The sequence below is a fragment of the Podarcis muralis genome, chromosome 10 (assembly GCF_964188315.1).
Source record: "Podarcis muralis chromosome 10, rPodMur119.hap1.1, whole genome shotgun sequence".
Classification (NCBI taxonomy): Eukaryota; Metazoa; Chordata; class Lepidosauria; order Squamata; family Lacertidae; genus Podarcis; species Podarcis muralis.
In genome coordinates, this window is record NC_135664.1 from 2458988 (window position 1) to 2479358 (window position 20371).

Here is a 20371-nt window from a genome sequence, read left to right on the forward strand (position 1 = left end):
GGAGGGCTAGAGACTCACTTTTTTCAAAAAGGAAAGCTCAGAGTACCTGTGGGCACTGGGTTGGCAACCCCTCATCCATACCATCTGGGCAGCAGTCTTTCTTTAAGACCTATGCTTCCATGAAAAGGCACTTATAAGGCAGTCTGTCTGCAGACTGAAAATTATACCTTAATAGTTGAAAAGACAGACTATCATACCTGCTTGGATCTGCATTATCTTTCTCATGGTTTTAAGCTCCTGAAGAATGGCTTGCAATGCTGGTTGGCAATTGCAAGTACAACAATTTGAGCCAGAGGAAGTATTAGCCACCGGAATTTCTCCTGAAGAAAAAAGGGAAATTAAAACGGTGATGCAGGGCAAGAATGTCTTTACAGGGTTTTAATGCTGTCTGATACATGCTGTTAGGAAATTGAAACCTAAAATTAAAAATATCCACTGTGAGGTGGCGGCGGCAGGGGTGTGCTTTGCCATTCCCCTCCCCACACAAATAACGTTCCATGGTATAGTGAAGTCTGCACAAAACAGCAAAGACAATGTAAGCTCACAGCAGGCCTCCTTATTGTCAAAGTAGTTCATGGTGGATAACAAGAGCACTGAAGCTCATTACAGAAACAGTTGCTCTATCATGCGCGGAACAACCCAGAAAGGCCCTTCCTCCATATGACAATACCCTTAGAAAGAATGAGATGGCTGTGTAATAAGTTATTTAATAAAGAACTAACGAGTCTAAAATGGATTGAACGCCGCTTGTTGCTTCACAGTATTAAAAATTAAAAGAACAGAGTCCTCCATCATCGATTTCCATGAACAGAGAAGTTCTATGAAGGCAGAAAATATCCACAGCTTTCCCTTTCATTGTGACGGTGAACTCCTACTTCCCAGTTTCTTTTCAAGTATTGCTGTTGAAGGTTGTCAACCATCCTACTACTGCACTTCATACTGTCTCCAGCATGTGTTTGTTAAATTTATATCTGCTTCCCAACTCAAGTCTGAAAGCTTCCTGCACTTGATTTCAGGAGGCACAGGAACACAGAAGGCAGCCTTGTACTGAGTCAGGCCATTGGCCTCCCTAGTTCAGTACTGTCTACACGGACTGGCAGAGGCTTTCCAGGGTTTCAGCCCAAACTGGAGGTGCCAGGGATTGAACCTGGAACCTTTAAAAGGAGAAAGGATGTGCATTCCCATGGCTCCTGGCTGCTGAGAAACGGAGACCTTGCCACCCTGGGCTCAGGTATCAATTTCTGTATTTAAAAACAAGGGTCTTTTCAGATGTTTCCAGCACAACTAATGTCAGTTGCTACATGAAGTCCAGGTAAAATGACTACGGTGTTTCCATGATGGGGTCCATATAATAGGTGAGTGGCAGGGACCTAATCATGCCAGGCAGGGGCCCTACTTAGGTCTGTGAGGCCGTTTCCCCCAAACCACGCCCACTTGCCCCACACCTAACAGCATTATGTGACATCAAGAGTGGGGCAAGTATCTGGGATTGTCTGGGATTGGCTACCCTAGAGAGCTGCACATTGGGAACTTCCAACTGCAGTGGATGGGGCTGCTGACAGCACACGTTAAAGCTCTTGGCGTTGAACAGCTGACAGCAATGAGCAAAAGCCCCTCTGAATGCTTGCAGGCACAGTGTGGCTCCAAACCACCTGCCATGGGCCTTCCAAGGGGCTTGCTCTCAGCGCTGATCAGCTGATCGATGCTGAAAGCACACCCCTTGTTATGACATATGAACGGTGGCACAGGAATATTTTAATGAACAAAGCCCTTTTTCATTAACACAAAGGGTTGCACAATAAAAGAATGGAAAAACCAAAAACAGCCTAAATGTATATTTTAGCAGGAAAGAAGCATTTGTCATCCGCCTCTTTCCTACGCCCCCTCTCCCTGAGAGGTTCGGAAGGTGACAACATGAGAACGGGCCTTTTCTGTGGTGGTTCCCCGTCTGTGGAACGCTCTCCCCTGAGAGGCTCGCTGGGCACCATCATTATATGTCTTTAGGCGGCAGGTGAAAACATTCAGCTCTACCCAAACATTTGGCCATTAAATAATTTGTGGCCTGTTAAATCGAGGGACTGTTATTATTATGCTGCATAAATTATGTTTTCAATGTTGTACAGTGCCCTGAGATCTTTGGATAAAGGGTGGTATATTGATCAAATAGATAAATAAATAAAACAAAACTAGTCCCAGATACCTTAGGAAGGATCTTCAGAGCCAAAGCTACCTTTCACAAGGCAATGGAAAGAAAAGTATGCAGCTAAGCATGCATCTATGTAGCAAGGAGTTCCACAAGACTGGGGAAAAAGGCCTTGTTTGAACATGCAGGTTGTCAGAGAGAAAACACCAGGATAACCACAAATCCTCAACAGGTCACTGAACTTGTATGAGCCTGTTTTAGTATATAGCCTCCTGTTCAAGAACTATAATTCCATTGGCTTTGCACGTTACTAGTTCCCAGTTCATTCTGCAGCAGAGTCTTTATATTTCCTAACTGTCTGTACAGCAAGGTTTAATCAAACAATATAAAACAAATATTATTAGGGCTATGAAACAGAGCACTATAAGGAAAAAAACCTGTCTTTTTCAGCTATTAAAAATAATATTTTAAAACGGAGTCTGTCTGTCTGTATTATGTGTCTTAGAGAACTAAGCTTAGCAAATAAATATTATTTTATGAATTTGTCCCTTTCCTCTTCCGTTTTTAATATTCTGATGAATATCATGATAAAATTTTGACAAAGCAAACCTTGGAATAAATTCATGCTCATCTTTTCTGCTACAAATATAATGCATTACTAATGAGGTCTGCAGGTACTGAAGCCCCATTTGAAAACCAAAAGGTCTGTTTTCCTACTGAGGCATGGGGGATTTACATTAGAATTCCCATTAGCATTGATAGAAATTACCCATGTAAATCTACCCTGTGTACAGTAAATGGAAAAAAGAGACCACCAATATTTCAAATCAAAAGCAGGGCTCTGCTAACTTCATGCATATTTATGGAGATTTTTTTAAAAAACCCAAAAAGCATTTCCATCATTTTTCTTCAAATCAACAAGAGTAAAAGAGAACACTTTACAGAATGTTCTTATTCAATGTTCAAAGCATCACCTAAAGAATAAAAGCACTTTTGTCTGTTTATTAAATTTAACAATCTTTTTAAAATTCATTTCTCACTTTTTAAGAAAACTACTTGTAGTGACGAATCTTAAGAACCACCTCTCGCTTTGCTCCTCCCTCTATATTATGGAAGGAAGCCAATGTGAATTATTTTGGCTTGCACAGCAGCCCAACAGCAGGAGCAATAAAAAATAATAATTCAAGGCTATGTTTTTCTATCTTCGCAGATGCCTTTCAGACAGAAAAGTCAATATGTGAGTACCACAACAGTATTCCCAATATTCATATGGAAAATATCATAGCAAGCCTAGTAGCACCTTTAAAAACAAAAGAAGCCAAAAGCAGCTGCCAGTTTCTCTGGCTCAACTCACAAAAGCCGTCTCCATGAAACAGACTGCCCACAGCCTGGAACAGGGCTCCTCAAACTTCTTTGGCCTGCTGCTCCCTTTTAAGAAACAAAATTACTCTGTGCCCCCCTGGAAATCTACCTTCTTTTAAGTGAACAAACAGAAATATGAATTCTTTTATGTATCTATATTTCTACCTATGTCCTACAACATAGTAAAGAAATATGTTGTTGTAAATAAGACACCTTATTCATTCCACAACAAATGAAACACGTACGAACAGTTTTTAAAAACTAAACGAGGAAGTGGACTAGGCCCTGGCATTATAAACCCATGAGGCGGACCGAGTGAAGCCGGCCAGCTCAGTCCGATCCACCCCAGGGATGGAGCTGGCGCCTCAGTCCACCTGCCATTGGCCAATGGGAAACACTGGCCTAGAAATTACTGGAACAAGGACCGGTCCTATTGTTGGGCACCATGAGGCAGGAGATTTTTGGTGCTATTAAGGGTGGTCAAGTTGTCAGTAATAAGCTTATTTTTTATAAAGAAGATGCCATCTGCCTTGCATGGAATGGCTTACATAGGTTGTTCTATGTGTTCAGATATCAACAACAGGACCCAGTTGGATGCACCATTCTCAAGATTACAACCACTGGGCAGAACAGGCACAATCAAAAGCCTTAGTAAAATAAAAATCTGTATGAAGATGAAACATATGCAAAAGCCATATAGTTTTAACTCACGTTTGGTCTTATTTCACACCACTTAGAGACGACTGTGATTAAGTGGTATACAAATTGTTAGAATAAAGTAAATACATAAATAACTCCAGAGATCTCGGATTGCAGTTGTTTATTACCATGGAATGAGTTGTGTAGGCAATACCTAATTCAGGATTGGCACAGAATCATAGAATTGTAGAGTTGGAAGGGACCCCCAAATGTCATCTAGTCCAAGCCCCTGTAATGCAGGAATCTCAGCTAAAGCATCCCTCCTAGATGGCCATCCAGCCTCTGCTTAAAATCCTCCAAGGAAGGTTTCACAGCACACTAACCTGTAGTACTCACTAGAACACATATTGGCTCCTGAAGGGAAGTGATATGATTTGCCTTAAGGGGCTCTGTCTATGCAAAGGGCCAATTCAGGAATGAATTCAATAACCAAGCAGACTCAGGGAGACACAAGGGGCCTCAACTGGCCTGCTGACTTCAAACCTTGCCTCACGGACCTTGCGGTCTTGTTGCAAAGCCACTACCGATATCAGGAGGGGGTGGGGTTGCGGGGCTCACGCCCCCCGACTACAATCTCGTGGGGCTGGCGTCAGCCCCGTGGGACTCAGGGATTCCCCCTCTCTCATCCATATTCATATCCCTCGGCTAGGGGGCAGGCTTACCAGGGGCTATTAAGGTCAGGGCAGCCCCGGCTCGCCCCCTTTCCGTCTCATGACCTTGAGGAGCTGCGGGCCTCCTATCCAAAGCTTACAATTATATGGTCATCTTTGCTGGAAAGGCGCTGCTGGCGGGACGCCACTAATCCCGTGGCCGTGGGTAGAGCCAGAAGGCTCTTGGAGCGCTCGGTGGCGCGTAGAGTGGCTGCAATTGGTGGGCGAGTCATTGAGCACCCAGGCATCCAATTCAGCAAGGAAGCACTCTACCGCGGGGATGGCGTGCATCTTTCCGATGCTGGTAATGATATTTGGCTGGCTGACATTTTTCAGGGGATCAGGGATTGGTTACAGGTCTGAGGGTATTGGCGGCGAGCCTGGCTCGTGTGGCGGTTAGGCATTGGCAGGGGTATTGTTATGCAAATGAGGTCGGGGGGGAGGAACGCCATCACCTCCCCCAAATCTTGAAGGGTAGTTCGTTAAAGGACTCCGGGGGGCGTCGCCTCGTCCGAAACCTACGGAGGCTAGGGCCTAAAGCGCGCCCCCGAGCGGTAACCCCCTCGGGGAGCGCCTAGGGATGTGTTTAACCCCTTCCCGGTTAGACCGGATAGTCGGTTAGGGCCAATGCCTAAAAGCCAATACCGCTCTTACCTGTAATCAATAAAGTTGTGGCCATTTACGCCCATTAACCTTAATTCTGTGTCCGGTGTCTTTATTACTCCAACTGTGGGAGGGGGCGGGAATTGCCACGCAAAGCCACTACCGATATCAGGAGGGGGTGGGGTTGCGGGGCTCACGCCCCCCGACTACAATCTCGTGGGGCTGGCGTCAGCCCCGCGGGACTCAGGGATTCCCCCTCTCTCATCCATATTCATATCCCTCGGCGCCAGCCAATCGGCTGGCGCTAGGGGGCGGGCTTACCAGGGGCTATTAAGGTCAGGGCAGCCCCGGCTTGCCCCCTTTCCGTCTCACAGCAGCTGCGGTTTTTCCCACCCACCCGCCCTCTAGGTTTGCATTTGGACTTTGCTATGGGCTTCGGCTGGTCGCCGCAAGGGGCCTGGTAGGAGTTTTTCCATTTGGCTAATTGGCTGCATTTTGAAGCCACTTGGTTTTTTCGCCTACCTCGTAGCAAAACATCACAACTCCTTGGTTTTGGCGGTTAGGCATTGGCATATGCAAATGAAGCTGGGGGGGAGGAACGCCATCACCTCCCCCAAATCTTGAAGGGTAGTTCGTTAAAGGACTCCGGGGGGCGTCGCCTCGTCCGAAACCTACGGAGGCTAGGGCCTAAAGCGCGCTCCCGAGCGGTAACCCCTCGGGGAGCGCCCAGGGATGTGCATCTCGGAGGCTCCCCCTGGCGGTGTTTAACCCCTTCCCGGTTAGACCGGATAGTCGGTTAGGGCCAATGCCTAAAAGCCAATACCGCTCTTACCTGTAATCAATAAAGTTGTGGCCATTTACGCCCATTAACCTTAATTCTGTGTCCGGTGTCTTTATTACTCCAACTGTGGGAGGGGGCGGGAATTGCCACGCAAAGCAGCCTTTGCCACCCTGGTGCCTCCAGCTGCTTTGCACTACAACTCCCATCATCCCCAGCCAGGTCTGTGTGCTGGCTGGGGATGATGGGAGTTGTAGTTCAGAACTTCTAGAGGGCACATGGTTGGCAAAGGCTGTTGTAATGTGAAAGACTTTGAACACTTCAAAGCTCTATAAATGCTAAATACTGTATTACAGTTCATTGCCATTGTTGCTACTTGCTTCTTTCCACATTAACGTGTTATACATTTGATGTTAGCCATGCTGAGCCCGGTTTTGGCCGGGGAGGGTGGGGTATAAATTATTATTATTATTATTATTATTATTATTATTATTATTATTATTATTATTATTATTATTAATCTCCCTTCTATTCCTTTATCTTCTCTATCCTGTGAAGACACTTCTGCCCAATAACAGGACTTGCCCAGTCAGTTAAAGCATGCCACAAACACATTTGATCCTTTGTACAGACTCTGCCCCTCAGGTCTCAATTCAAAGACCATAGTATCTCTTTCTCTCTTTCCCTCCCCAGGAAAGGAGGAATGCTGCACAATAACTGGGTTGCTCTTTGCCCCTGTTCCGGGGTACAGTGTGTGTGCTCAGCGCTGGAGAGGAGCAGTTCTCTGTCTTCAGAGGAAAAGGCTCATTAAATGGCGAGTCACTGCCACAGCAGGAGAAGATAGCCTTGCTGGTGCTAGCCACTTTTTTGGACTCAAGTCCCAGTATGAGAGCACCAGCTATCCTGAAGGAATGCATCCGATCCCACACAAAGACAAGAAACAACTGGAAACCTAAACACTTTCAGCACATGGAACTCTTCTCTTGCTCCACATTAAGAAAGCAGCCATATGACTGGAAACACAATACAGGCACCCCCACTTACATGTGTTCTGCTTGCATGAAACCGTGTACACAAGCGGTGCTGGGAAACAATTAAACAATTCAATTCAAGCACAGAAATGGTGGGAGAGAGAACCCACCCGCGAGGAGACCTTACCTGGAGCCCAAAGAGGATGTCAGTGAGGGCGGAGGAAGCCCCAAAGAGACTGGAGGCACAGCAGGGCTTTGTTTATGCTGCTCAGCTTCCCCGCCTAACAGCTGATATGTGGGGTAGTGCAGCAGCAGCAGCAGCCTCTTTCCCACATGTCCTCCAGCCTCCTGCTGGTCCCAGAGGTTCAATTCTAGTTTTGGGTACAGCAGTTTTGGTATAGATTGGCAAAGAGGGTGTTTAAAGGGTATCCCCACTTTACTTATGCACGTGAGGCCCCAGGATGTAACCCCTGTGTAAGTGGGGGCTATACCTGTACTGCATTTTCCACATTTCTAAGCAAACAAACATAATACAGTTAAGAAAAAAAATAGTTGTACTATGCTGTAGTACTATCCTTCCTGTGTTCAATCTGAGCCAATGCACTAACAGAAATGAAACTGAACATAAAAGGGACAGTATTGTTTCCTCTTCTGCACAACTGAAAATTAATACACTGATATAATAGATGCAAGTGATGAATGTTTGCATCTATTACAAGTGATGAATACATCAATGTCTTTGTCTATATATATGCAACCAACACTGCAAGCGGAATTATTAATAAGAGAGTCAAAAACAATTAATTTTGTAAGGTGGATTTTGTGGGTGCACATTCACATTTCCCATCTATAATTGCAATAATCAATACAGACCTCAAAGCCAAGCCAACTTCTTTCTATGATATAAATTAATTTTGACCAAGTAAAAGAAGGCTATATCTATTTATGAAATGGAAATATTATTACTAAGTGCCAGAAGCAAAACACACCTTCCAATTAATCAACTAAAACAGTGGTGGTAACCAACAAGCCATACGCCAAGTCCAGCAACGAGAGCATGCCATTCTATGCACATGAAAGCACCTTCTTGTGCGCATCATATTTTCCCCTGTAGTCCACTGAACCACACAGGCAGAAGTGTGGCATGGAGGAGGCAGGCCCCCAATTATGTGCCACAAATGCCTTTACTTGTGCCATAGGTTGGCCATTCATGAACTAAAGAAGGGGTGGGGAACCTGGACTTGATCATTCCAGGCCAGGCTGTCTGGGGCTGATAGGAGTTGGAATTCACCAGCATCTGGAAGGTCATAGATTCCCTACCTATGGAATAATCTATCATTACGATAAAAGAGGTTTAAGATCAGCTTTGGGTCCAAACATAAAAACCTTAACTTTTTACAGCTGACAATCGTACAACTTTCTATGAATTTGTATCTGCTTTTTATGCAGAAGGTCCCAGATTCAATCCCTGGAGCCTCTAGCCAGGGCTGGGACAGAAGACTGCCTGGAACCCCGGAGAGTTACTGTCAGTCAGGATAGACAATACCGAGATGAGCCAGTATAAGGAAGATTCTTACGTTTCTAACATAATGGCCAAATTATTTTATCCAAGTAACTCAGCACTCATTTTTCAAAGAGAACAAAACAAATAAGCAGTGATTTAAATGTATAAATGTGGATCCTACCATTTGCACCTACGGTTCTTGTTTGATTTTGGAAGGTTTTGGACCGAGTTCCATATTGCCCTGAATAGTGGCTTATCTGGGGGGACAATTCATTCCAAGCGCCACTCTGACTTGGATGGAGGTTTGCCTGGGTTTCTGCAGGGGGATTCAGACGCTGAGCCCAGGCCAAATCTAAGTCCTGGGGTTCTTCCTTCAGTTTTTCTCCTTCTTTGCCAACTCTCTGATATATTCTTCCAGTGCTGTCATTCAGTAATCTTCTCATCCCTGTAATTTGTTTTTTAATTTCCCGGCTTTCATCTCCTAGAGAAAACAGAGACACAGTTATCACAGTAAATTAGCAAAAATGGTAATGATACATGATACATATTACTACGTTTCAGAGGACTTTGAGGATGTCTACTTTCTGAAATGCATGCCGATTGGCATTGCACACACACATATGTATGCAGACAACTATTTTGTTGCCATGCATACTATGCAGATGTGATACTAAATGCATGATCACCTACAACGTAGAGAGTATATGTTTGAGTCTGCATAAGAGTTAAAAAATATATGCACAGAACCATTTAAGTTAGTTCAAATTATCAAGTACAGTGGTACCTCGGGTTAAGAACTTAATTCGTTCTGGAAGTCTGTTCTTAACCTGAAACTGTTCTTAACCTGAAGGACCACTTTAGCTAATGGGGCTTCCTGCTGCTGCCGCACCGCTGGAACATGATTTCTGTTCTCATCCTGAAGCAAAGTTCTTAACCCAAAGTACTATTTCTGGGTTAGCGGAGTCTGTAACCTGAAGTGTATGTAACCCGAGGTACCACTGTATTGCTTCAATGCCACAGCTGTTGGGGTGTACAGTAAGTGATAATAAAACAATTTAATAAAACCTGCTTAAAATGTCATAGTTCATAAAAGTAGTCTATTCTCATTACAAGAAACAAATGTAAATCACCTTTCTGGAGAGTCATTAAGGCTACTGCAAATGTAACAACGTGGAGTAAGAAGAACAGAGCCACAGGAGCCACACACTCTCCAAAATTGTGGGGCATTCAAGGGTTTTAATCAGGGTTAGCAAGTCAGATATAACACTGAACCTGGGCACAGGATTTATGAACATGAGGGGAAACAGTAGGCTCGTCCTTTAACACCACTTAATTTTACAACTGTACTGGCCCTTGGAAGTACCAGCAAAACACAGAGGACTAAAACCGATCCCTTCTACTCACCTACTCTAAAATCAAAGAGAGGTTATTTGCACTGAGCCTGGCCTAGACTCTGAAAGAGTTACTTGTTTGCACAATTAACCGCTTACTGATTTAGTGTATCAAGCTTGAGAACTTAGCCCCTCATAGGATCAATCCATAGCAGCGAGTTGTTAGTTCAAAGGAATTTTATAATGATGGAGAAGATGGAATAACAACAAAATTAATAATAAAAGAAAATGTTACATTTTATTTAATATCTGCCTATTTAATATCCACAGACTAACGTATAGCCAGTCTCTGGTGCATAGCAATTCAGAATGTGAAAAGGAAAAATATATATGAAAAATGCCACTGTTTCTAATGACAACTCTGCACATTTAAAAACAATTATGTACTCGGCATCATCTGAGTATTAATTTTATTTATGACTGTGCTTATTTCACACTGAATGTGTGCATGTTTGGAGCAGAATGTTGCCATTTTGCCCACTGAGGCATGCAAATACATTTCATTAGCAGTAGGAAAAGTCTGTAGCAAACCTATCAAGCATTTTAAGCATGAGTGGAAATGGATATTGAAAACAGACAGCATTCACATAAGATGAATTTTCTACACTGAAGTCACTTCCTTGCAGGACACATGCATTTTTCTCCACATACTTGGACTAAACAAACAAAATGCCAAAAGTCTAAGCTTCTGCTTTCACAGCTTTTCAGAGTGGCTGGTCAGCCTCCGGAACCTGATAGAAGTGCTGGGGAGAAGTGCTAGGGAGACAAGAGTCTACTGTGACCTGCAGAAATCCACCATCATAAGCAGCATAAACACTGTTGAAGCAGAAATGAGCAGCCCTTCTGAGTCATGTCTGGACCCTTTAATATATTGTACTCCCTTTATTAATCTGCCCCCGTTACAATACTCTTTTTGTGGAGAGTACTGAACATGGATGGAGCGCTTAGCTAGATTGGACTCTTATGGGGCTTTCCCTGGAAGATTCTGTGTGGGTGACAACAATAATACTCAGAATCTGTATCGCTCTTTCAACTATTCAAAGCACTTCACATACACTGTCTTCTGCAACAACCCTGTAAGGTAGGTCAGTAGTGTTATACCTGTATTACCAATGTGCCTGAGGATGAGAGACAATGGCTTGCCTAAGGCCACCTAGGGCATTCATAGCTGAGGCAAGAACACCAGGGACCTCCTAGATGGTGGCCCAGTTCCTTAGTGACTACGCTTGCACCGGCATGGAGCTGGAGGAGGTCTGCTCCTGGCAAATGAAACTGTGGCTTTGAGCTACATACTTGATGGCTCTGCCCTCTATTTGTGGCTGTTATTGATTTGTTGTTTATTGTATTTTAATGTTTGTTGTGAGCTGCCCTAAACATTTTATTGGAAAGGTTATTGTAATGGGAATTGGGGGTTGCTCGTGCGTAAGTTGCCGCCACTCTCGGCGAGGTTGCCTGGATAAACCTTTCCCTGGCTGGACAGTCCTGATTCCGCGTCTGTCTCAGTCACTGGCAGAATCCGTCAGTGGGCGTTTCCTGAACTTCTTCCAACATAAAAGTTCCTTGACGGATAGTCTCCGCCTAGCCTCCCTGCACGGAAGTCTTCTGCGCAGGGTGAGTGTGGGCAGTGGAGGACCCGTGCTCTCCCCGCTGGTCTCGGGCGAAGAATCCTGGAGCCATCTCTCCGAAGCCCGCCTCTGCCCGCCTTTCTCCCTGGTGTAACGCTGATTTCCTTCCCCGGCCGCTGAGTCCCCTCTTTCCCTGCTGGGCCCTTCTCCGGCATCGCTTGGGAGCCCTTCCTCCACTCCTGGCAGCGATGGCAGTTCCCTGACAGTTATATATTTTAAAACCTGCATCTGGAGGCCGATCTGGTATTAATGAGGGCAAACAAGCTGAAGTTTAATGCAGATTAGATGTGGAGGCACTGTTTGTTGAGATTTCTGCTCATCTGGATGAAGGTATGTATACAACCCATTTTGATTAGACAAATTCATGGAGTCAGTAACTACTAGCCACAATGGCTATGCTCTACCTCCAGAGCTGGAGACACAGCAATGCTTCCGAACACCAGTTGTTGGAAACCACAGGAAGGGAGAGTGTTCTTGTGCTCTTATCTGCTCACTGGTTTCCCACAAGCATGTGGTTGGCCACTGTGAGAAGAGGATGCTGGACTAGATGGCCCATTGGCTGGATCCAGCTTGCTATTTTCATGTCCTTATCTGCTTAGGAAGGCCAGAATGGTTATATTATCATAATCAGCATCACCACTGAACTAATGTGTGTTGGGCACAGCCCTTATGCAAACCTATATATGTCTGTCTATACAGGTTGAATATCATCTCAATGGTCAATTACACTGCCCATCTTAACTGGATTTGGCTTCAGTTTTAGTTGCCTCTAGCACTGTTTAGATTAGAACATTCACTACTTCGCCTGTTGTAAATGAAAAGAAGAAATATGGTTGGGGGTCATCAGCAAACTCTGTATGACCATTTCCAATGCTTGCATGTAGATGTTAAATAGCATGGGATATAAAAATGAATTCTGTAGAACTGTAAATAAAATGGATGTGAAAGTGTTGGGCAAAAATCCCCCCACCTTTGCCCTCTGGAACTAACCCATGAAAGAGGAGTAGCAACCAGAGCACAGTATCTCCAACTCCCATCCATGCCAGGCTATCCAGAAGGATAACACAGTCCATGGTACTGAAAGCTGTTGAGAGCTCAAAGATAATAAAAAGGGTCACAATCCCTCTATCTCTCTGGCAAATGTCATCAACCAGTACAACCAAGGAAGTCTCAGTCCTAAAAACATTGTTATCTAGGAATGTCCTGACATGTGGTGCCTCTGCACTCTTTTAGATGCTTTGGCCAAGATTACCAATGTCCAATAGTTGGACAAATCTGAAAGGTCCTAGGAAGAGTTGTCCAACAACTTCCTTCAAGGCAGCATGGGCCATCCCCTCTCACAAGGTGACATTAACCTCCCCTTTAGCTAGATGTTATCAGCCAAGGTGGCCAAGGGTCAAGCACACTAAAGGTAGGTCAAACCTTTCCAAGCACTATGTCACCCTCAGGCTGCAATAATTAAAAATGAGCTAAGCAATTGCAGCAAAATGGTGCTAAAAGAACTTCTGGTATTTGTACTGTTGTCAACCAGAAGTACAAGTCAAAGCAGAAGACAATGATTTTTACCTGGAAAATGCTTGGCAAATAATTAACAGTGGGCTGTACCAGGAGTTCCAATTCATCTCCCAGTTATCCAAATGTGTGAGCCTACTCAGTTATCTGGGAAAAGGCTCAACTGGATGACACAGAGCAGACACTGTGTCAGAGAAGACTTCTGTTCTCCATCAGCCTTCAAATGGGTCTAGTCAGATTCCTTCTGCATCTTCTTCCACTTGCATTCAAGTTGTCTTTGCAACTGTTTCATCACCACAAGCTCCCCAGAATACCAAGGGTCAGATCAATACAATATTATGTATAGTAGCAATTGTGTCTGTTAACAGAGCCACTTCAGCATTCCACAGATCAAAGAGAGCACAGCAGAACTGCCAGCCCTTTTGGCTGGAAAGTATAGTGGTGGAACTATAAGGAAACCACCTTGCTCCATCAGTTTCCAAAGGCAAACCAATCTAAATGGGCTCCTATCCCTACAAGGAATCAGAAGCACCAACAGCTTAAACCACCTGCGGGTATAGGGCGGTATGCAAATTGAATAAATAAATAAAAATAAATTAAATAAACAGCTTAAACTCAGTGGCCTATGCTGGTAAAATCTTTCTTACAGAGCTCCACAGGAGAGCTGGTGAGATAGACCAAACTAATGTACAGAACATGTTTTAACACTGTGAAGTAGTGCCTAGTATTGTAAGGTAGTTCCCAACACATCTGGTAATGCCTTTGTCAGGGAACCCTCCCATGCACTATTTACTCTGACAGGTAAATGCTTCCTTGTATCTTCCTATTATTCAGCAAGAAGAGCCTTATTTCCAAAATGTCACCTTAAGCAGAACAGAACTACAAGCATCTCCAGAGTCAGCTGGGGAAAACTTCTGCCTGAAGACCTGGAAAGCCACTGCCAGTCAGTGTAGGCAATGCTAAGCTAAATGGACCAATGACTTGACTCAGTCTAATGGACCAATGGCCTGACTCCTATGTTCCTTCCAATGAGTGTTCTGTGTAGTTAGAATCATTGCTCTATTTATTTCTCATTAGAGGAATTGAACATGGTTACTCTGACCCTGATTAATTTTGTTGATCTTTCCCTATTTTGGAGAAGTGTACTGTATAATTGGATACCAGTGTTGTCTTCTCTTCCACAAAGGATATCAGAACATTGCTGATCTCCTTGAATAATATTTGCAGGCCAGTCCATAGCATTTCAAGGCCTGAAGATGTTCAACATGCACATAAGCCTCAGTACAGGCTTCCTTCCACAAGTAGGAAATTTAGCAATAAAAAACACAATATTCATCTTTTTAATAGTATCATTGACACAGCAATTTACCAATAATTAAGTCAAAAGAAATAAATAAAAATTAAAAAATTGTCCCATAGCACCTTAGAGTGAAGAATATGAAAGCTTATACCCACAACAAACTTAGTTGGTCTCTAAGGTGCTACGGGACAATTTTTTGATTTTTATTTATTTCTTTCGACTGCGTCAGACCAACATGGTTACCTACCTGAACCAATAATTAAGGACAGTGAACTTTTTTACATTGGGGTCCGCATGATATGCCTACTACATACAGTGGTACCTCGGGTTAAGAACTTAATTCATTCCGGAGGTCCGTTCTTAACCTGAAACTGTTCTTAACCTAAAGCACCACTTTAGCTAATGCGGCCTCCTGCTGCAGCCACGCCACCGGAGCACGATTTCTGTTCTCATCCTGAAGCAAAGTTCTTAACCTGAAGCACTATTTCTGGGTTAGCAGAGTCTGTAACCTGAAGTGTATGTAACCTGAGGTACCACTGTAATTTGGAATTTGGCCCCAAGATTTCAGAAAACATCGCTAGTGTGTTTGACCCAACACTTACATAAGCAATTGTAGCTATTAAGAGAGAAGATGAAAGTAAATTTAATAATATGGACTGCTAATTTTTTTCTGATTGACTATGGTTAAAAATATTGTTTTGAGGACAATGTGCTTTGAGGGTACACATCCTATACCCATTTACTTGGGAGTAAACCTCACTGTATGAGGGACGCGGGTGGTGCTGTGGTCTAAACCACTGAGCCTCTTGGGCTTGCCGATCAGAAGGTCGGCGGTTCGAATCCCCATGATGGGGTCAGCTCCCTTTGCTTGGTCCCAGCTCCTGCCAACCTAGCAGTTCGAAAGCACGCCAAAACAAAGTGCAAGTAGATAAATAGGTACCGCTTCAGCGGGAAGGTAAATGGCGTTTCCGTGCGCTGCTCTGGTTTCAGTGTTCTGTTGCGCCAGAAGCGGTTTAGTCATGCTGGCCACATGACCTGAAAAACTGTCTGCGGACAACGCCGGCTCCCTCGGCCTGTAAAGTGAGATGAGCGGCGCAACTCCAGAGTCATTCGCGACTGGACTTAACTGTCAGGGGTCCTTTACCTTTTTACCTTTTTAAACCTCATTGTACTTTATAGGATTTACGTCCAAATAAACATGTATAGAATTTCACGATCATTTACACTGTATAACCCTTCCCTACTGCAAGCCCACTTCACTCATTTTATTCTGGCAAAATGAAGTTATTGGTCTACCAAAATCTAATTCATCAAAACAAAAATGTAGTAAAACACACAGACACCTGCACTACAGCATATTTCAGTCCCACTTTATATCAGCCATAAACATCTCTGCTTTCTGCACCTCTTCAAAATAAATTCACATTGAAGACTGCACACAGTGTAGCATTCAGTTTTATGAAACTATAAAGTTCTTCATTGTTAATTACACAGATAAATGTCTCATCACACATTTGGTTACCAGGATTGCATAATTAGTTTTCTACATTAACCTTTCAAAAGCAGAATCTCAATTGCAAGTTTAAAACCATTGTAAAAATTGTTTACAACAGACCTATGTTTCCCTGTGCTTCTGGAAAGCAATGCATTCCACAGAAGGCAGAGGAAAGCAATATAAGCATTATGACTCTTAAGAACTTTTAGCAATGGAGGGAGGTTGATAGCTCTATGGAGTCTTTTTTGGGAGACAAAAATCTGAAACCCATTAAATAAAGTAAAATAAATTCACACCTTGCCATGCTATGCCAAAATAACCCTTAACACTATGGACAAAGCCAAAGGCCCACCACAAGCGACGTAAAAAAAGATGCTTCAAATGTTAAAACCACAGAGAACAGAACCAATGCACCTTTGTGGGTTTGCATAACAGATTCAGAAATGTTTATCTACCCCCGTATCTTACCATGCCGCTGATGTCACAGTACGTGAGTCTCTGGTGACAGTCACACTTTCTGCAACACAGCCATTTTACCAGGCCCAGCAGGGGACTTTGTGAGACCACTGCACAGCACAACATTGGAGGGAAGTGGCTCATGTGTAGTAAGAGTAGCTGTTGCCCCACTTGAAGGATCCGTGTGGCAGCAATGAATGAAATTAAAGAATTCTGTTTACAGCAGTGAGGCACTGAATTCTGCAGTGTCTGATTCTTCTCCATAGGAGAACTTAAGCACTTTTATGGTTAACTGTTTAAAATCTTTGGCATTAAGCAATAAATATGTTTTATAAGATGGATCAAGAGCAGCTAGGATTCTTCTGCATTACAGCAGGTATGAGCAGTTGAACTACAGAGGGTCAGAATCATAGTAGGGGCAATCATGACAGTTATGAGCAATTCACTGATAAAGTTCTATCAAGCTTCAGTTAGGAAGACAATAATATTTCATTATTTTCTTTACACATTTTAATTTAATTTGGCTGTGGTTAAGATAAGTGCCATGTTTGCAGAGGTGAAGGGACATTATATTAAGACAACACAATAATCCCACCCATGGCCAAAGCAAAACCAAACAAATAGTGGCTTCCTGGAAATTGAATTTCTGTTATCCAGATGTCAAAGATGTAATGCCCCAATTACACAAACTATTGCCAGTGAAGCATGCCAGCAAATATGCAATGTAAATGGGTTGAGCACAGAGCTGCAAACTACATAGTCAGCATCTTGTTCTCTGGGTGAGTGATAATTAGCATTGTGGGTAGACACTAATAAACATTTATGTCTCAAATTACAGCATTTTTAGCAAATGTTAATAAAAGATATGCTGGCAATTGGCAAAATAGAAAGACATTTCAAAAGAACATCCTATAAAATAATGGCGAGTACTTCCTATAGGCATGCAGTAATTCTCACCCACCCACATGCTTGCTGCCACAAATGTGCCATTTAGAAATTAATCAACGTGAGAACATACCTAAATAAAATTGTTGCGCTTCTTTGGCCTCCCCATTAACATCATTACTATAGTCAGGGATCTTGTATGCCTCATGGTGATAATCTGGAATTAAAAATAGGGAGATGAATTAGAATTCAAGTGATCTGGAAAAAAATGAACACTGAATACGATGTTACAATTTTATCTCATAATCTCCCAATGTATCTGCTTTTTTATTCCACGCACATCTGATCAGTCAATGAAAACGTGCTCTGTGTCAGCCCTCCCTAAAAACAAATAAAGCCCTCTGCTTTTGCTGAAGGCACTTAACCAAAATATTTTCCATTTTCCAGCAAACAGCTATGTCTGGGGGTTCAGTTGTGGTGTTCATTTTCACAATAAATTAATATAGCAGACACCAACTATCTGGAGTGTTGTCTTTTGCTGTGTCTTTCAGAATGCATGGGAGATTTTGACAGAAATGAAAAGTGTGCCATCCTTACAGACAAATAGAAATTTGTAAGTCTTGCCTGATGACAAAATTAGTGGGAAGCTCAATGAATAACCTTTTAGCTCTTTGGCCTTTTATCTGGGAAGGTTGCCAATGAATTCTAACGGGAACAGATCAGGCTCTACGAATGGAAATTAATAAAAAAATTCAAATAAAACTGAATACATACAATGAATGTAGAAGCTCCCTTTTTATCACAACTACAGAGTGAATAAGTAATAATACCTATGCAGGCACAAACAGGCAGGTATATGCAAGCAGAAAAAAGGAATTACGGCAGGCATTTATAGGAAGACTATATTCCTGGCTTTTGTTTCTGACCCTACTGCTAGCACACTCTGTTCTTAGGCTTGCAGTTGACAGATTAAATATTCAGAAATAAGGAATCTTCAGTAACAGTGGAGTCTGGTATAAGGAATATCCATTACATCCAATGGAAGTGTGATCTAATGTCAGAACAAAACTAGTTTATTGACAATCTATCTCCTCTATGCAAAAATATCAGAGAAATCAAACGATGGGTCCCTAATCCCTGCTCTCATCAGCAAAGGTTAGTGGTGACTGGGATAGTAGAGCATGAGACTCTTTAATCTCAGGGTCATGGGTTCAAGCCCCCCCCCCCATTGAGACTAGATGACCCTTGTGGTCCCTTTCAAGCCTACAATTCTATCATTCTATGACTGAGTTTGCCTTGAGTGACTACTCAAGAAGTTTACTTATGGAGGAGACACCACGTTTTGCATGTTTGTTCTTCTCACTGCTATAGAGCAGGAGGTTCACAAACTTCGTTGCACTGAGTCTCTTCAAAATAAGAAAACAACTAGACAGATGGTTCTTCTAGCCGGGCTCACACTTGTCTTCAGTTCAGAGGCCAGCAATCAAAAAATGATTGAGGGTGTTAGTCTGCATGAACTCACAGAATGCTTTGAAGTCTCTGCGAGACAGACCCTAGGGAATAAAAAGGTTACACAAAAGAGCTATCGTCCTCATAGGAGTGATCACAAACACAAGGGATAAGGCATTACAAATCTAGCACATTACATTAAATTATTGGCACTTAGCCTACTGGCCCAACTAGTGAACAATGACACCCTAAGATAAAAAATGCCACAGCAGAAATAGAGAATATGAGCAACATAAGGGTAAGACAAAGAGTGGTATACCCTGAGTTCAAATCCTACTTCAGCAATCTATTCACCCGGGGGGGGGGTGTGTGTGTGCTTTAGGCAAGACACTACCTGCCAACCTCAGCCTTTCATCCATGGCAATAAGAATATTGCCTGCCTTGCAGGGATGTTGTAAGAGTCTAGGAGAAAGACTACATAAACTCCAGCTCTTATTAAGTTCTAGGAATAAGAAAGTGTAAAATTAATTCTGGACACGTTTACTGAGAAGTCAGTCCCTCTGCCTTCAAAGGAAATGATTTCCAAGTGAGAATGCAAAAACTGACAGGCTAACTCATTTTTACAGCCTAATCCTAAGCACATTTTTGCAACAGGATTTATGTGGTCTTAGGGAAGTGTTATGCACAAAAGGAGATGTATATATTTAAAGATCCCAGGGTCCCTGGAATTGATGGTTTCTTCTGTTCCCTGCCTGAAATAACCACACTGTTATTCTTTAGTATCAAAATGCCCATCATTAGGGTGCCATGGGCATACACAGAGGTGGGGAGCTGCACTGCAAGGGCCACTAAGGGATGAGTACCTGCTTATGCTATTCCCGCCACTGAGGGCTGAGTCACCAGTGTCAGCGTCCCCAAAGCCAGGATTTTACATTTCCTTATTACAAAGTCATGCAAACCACTCAGCTTATGTGAAAGAAAATCAACAGATGCACTTGAGGACACCACCATGGTAGTGGTAAACCTGCCCTTCGCTGATGGGCGTTCCGGCCAGGGCAAGTCCTGCCTGTGTAGTCAATAGAGCTGCTCCTTCATCTACATCGTCTCATGGCGGTTGTTTCTTCATCACACTAGCATGTACCACAGGGGTCACCAACCCAATGCCTGCAGATACCACGGCACCTACAAGGTTTTAACTGGTGAGCTCTCTTTTTAAAAAGAAGTAAGTCTCTTTCTTCCCTAGAAAGTAAGTTATGGGACAAAATGTGAAGGTACCTTCTAAACAATTTCTGTGAAATGGCAGTGAGTGTGGTGTGGCCACTTTGTACATTTTTCCTGGTACTAAGAAATGTTCTCTGTTGTTAGACAGAAACAGCATCACTTGGTGGGGGGGGGAAGGGGGGGTTCTACACAATGAAGGGCAGTAGGACAGAGCCAGGCCTGTGCAGAGCTTGTCTGAGGCCTGGGGCAGGAGTCTTGTCCCTGAGACGCTCTACGCTTGTACACAGTAATGCAGGTCCATATTTTAGTATTGAAGGCCTGCAGTGA

General features: G+C 43.2%; 1 protein-coding gene and 1 long non-coding RNA gene across 3 annotated transcripts in view; one reads left to right on the forward strand and one right to left on the reverse strand.

Annotated features, from left to right (window-relative positions):
* BEND7 (BEN domain containing 7) overlaps nt 1-20371 on the reverse strand; it is a 58146-nt gene that overhangs the window by 33750 nt on the left and 4025 nt on the right. Inside the window, exons 2-4 of one of the 2 annotated variants that reach the window (XM_028745767.2) lie at nt 17508-17591; nt 8892-9191; nt 198-320 (exon numbers count right to left, since the gene is read on the reverse strand). In XM_028745767.2, coding sequence (XP_028601600.2) covers nt 198-320; nt 8892-9191; nt 17508-17591 — 507 coding nt within the window. The remainder of the gene's footprint in view (nt 1-197; nt 321-8891; nt 9192-17507; nt 17592-20371) is intronic. The other variant, XM_077935678.1, reaches the window with a different exon arrangement.
* LOC144329121 (uncharacterized) lies at nt 315-9164 on the forward strand. The gene is made up of 2 exons (XR_013394530.1): nt 315-3380; nt 6929-9164. It is a non-coding gene; the product is annotated as an uncharacterized LOC144329121 (long non-coding RNA).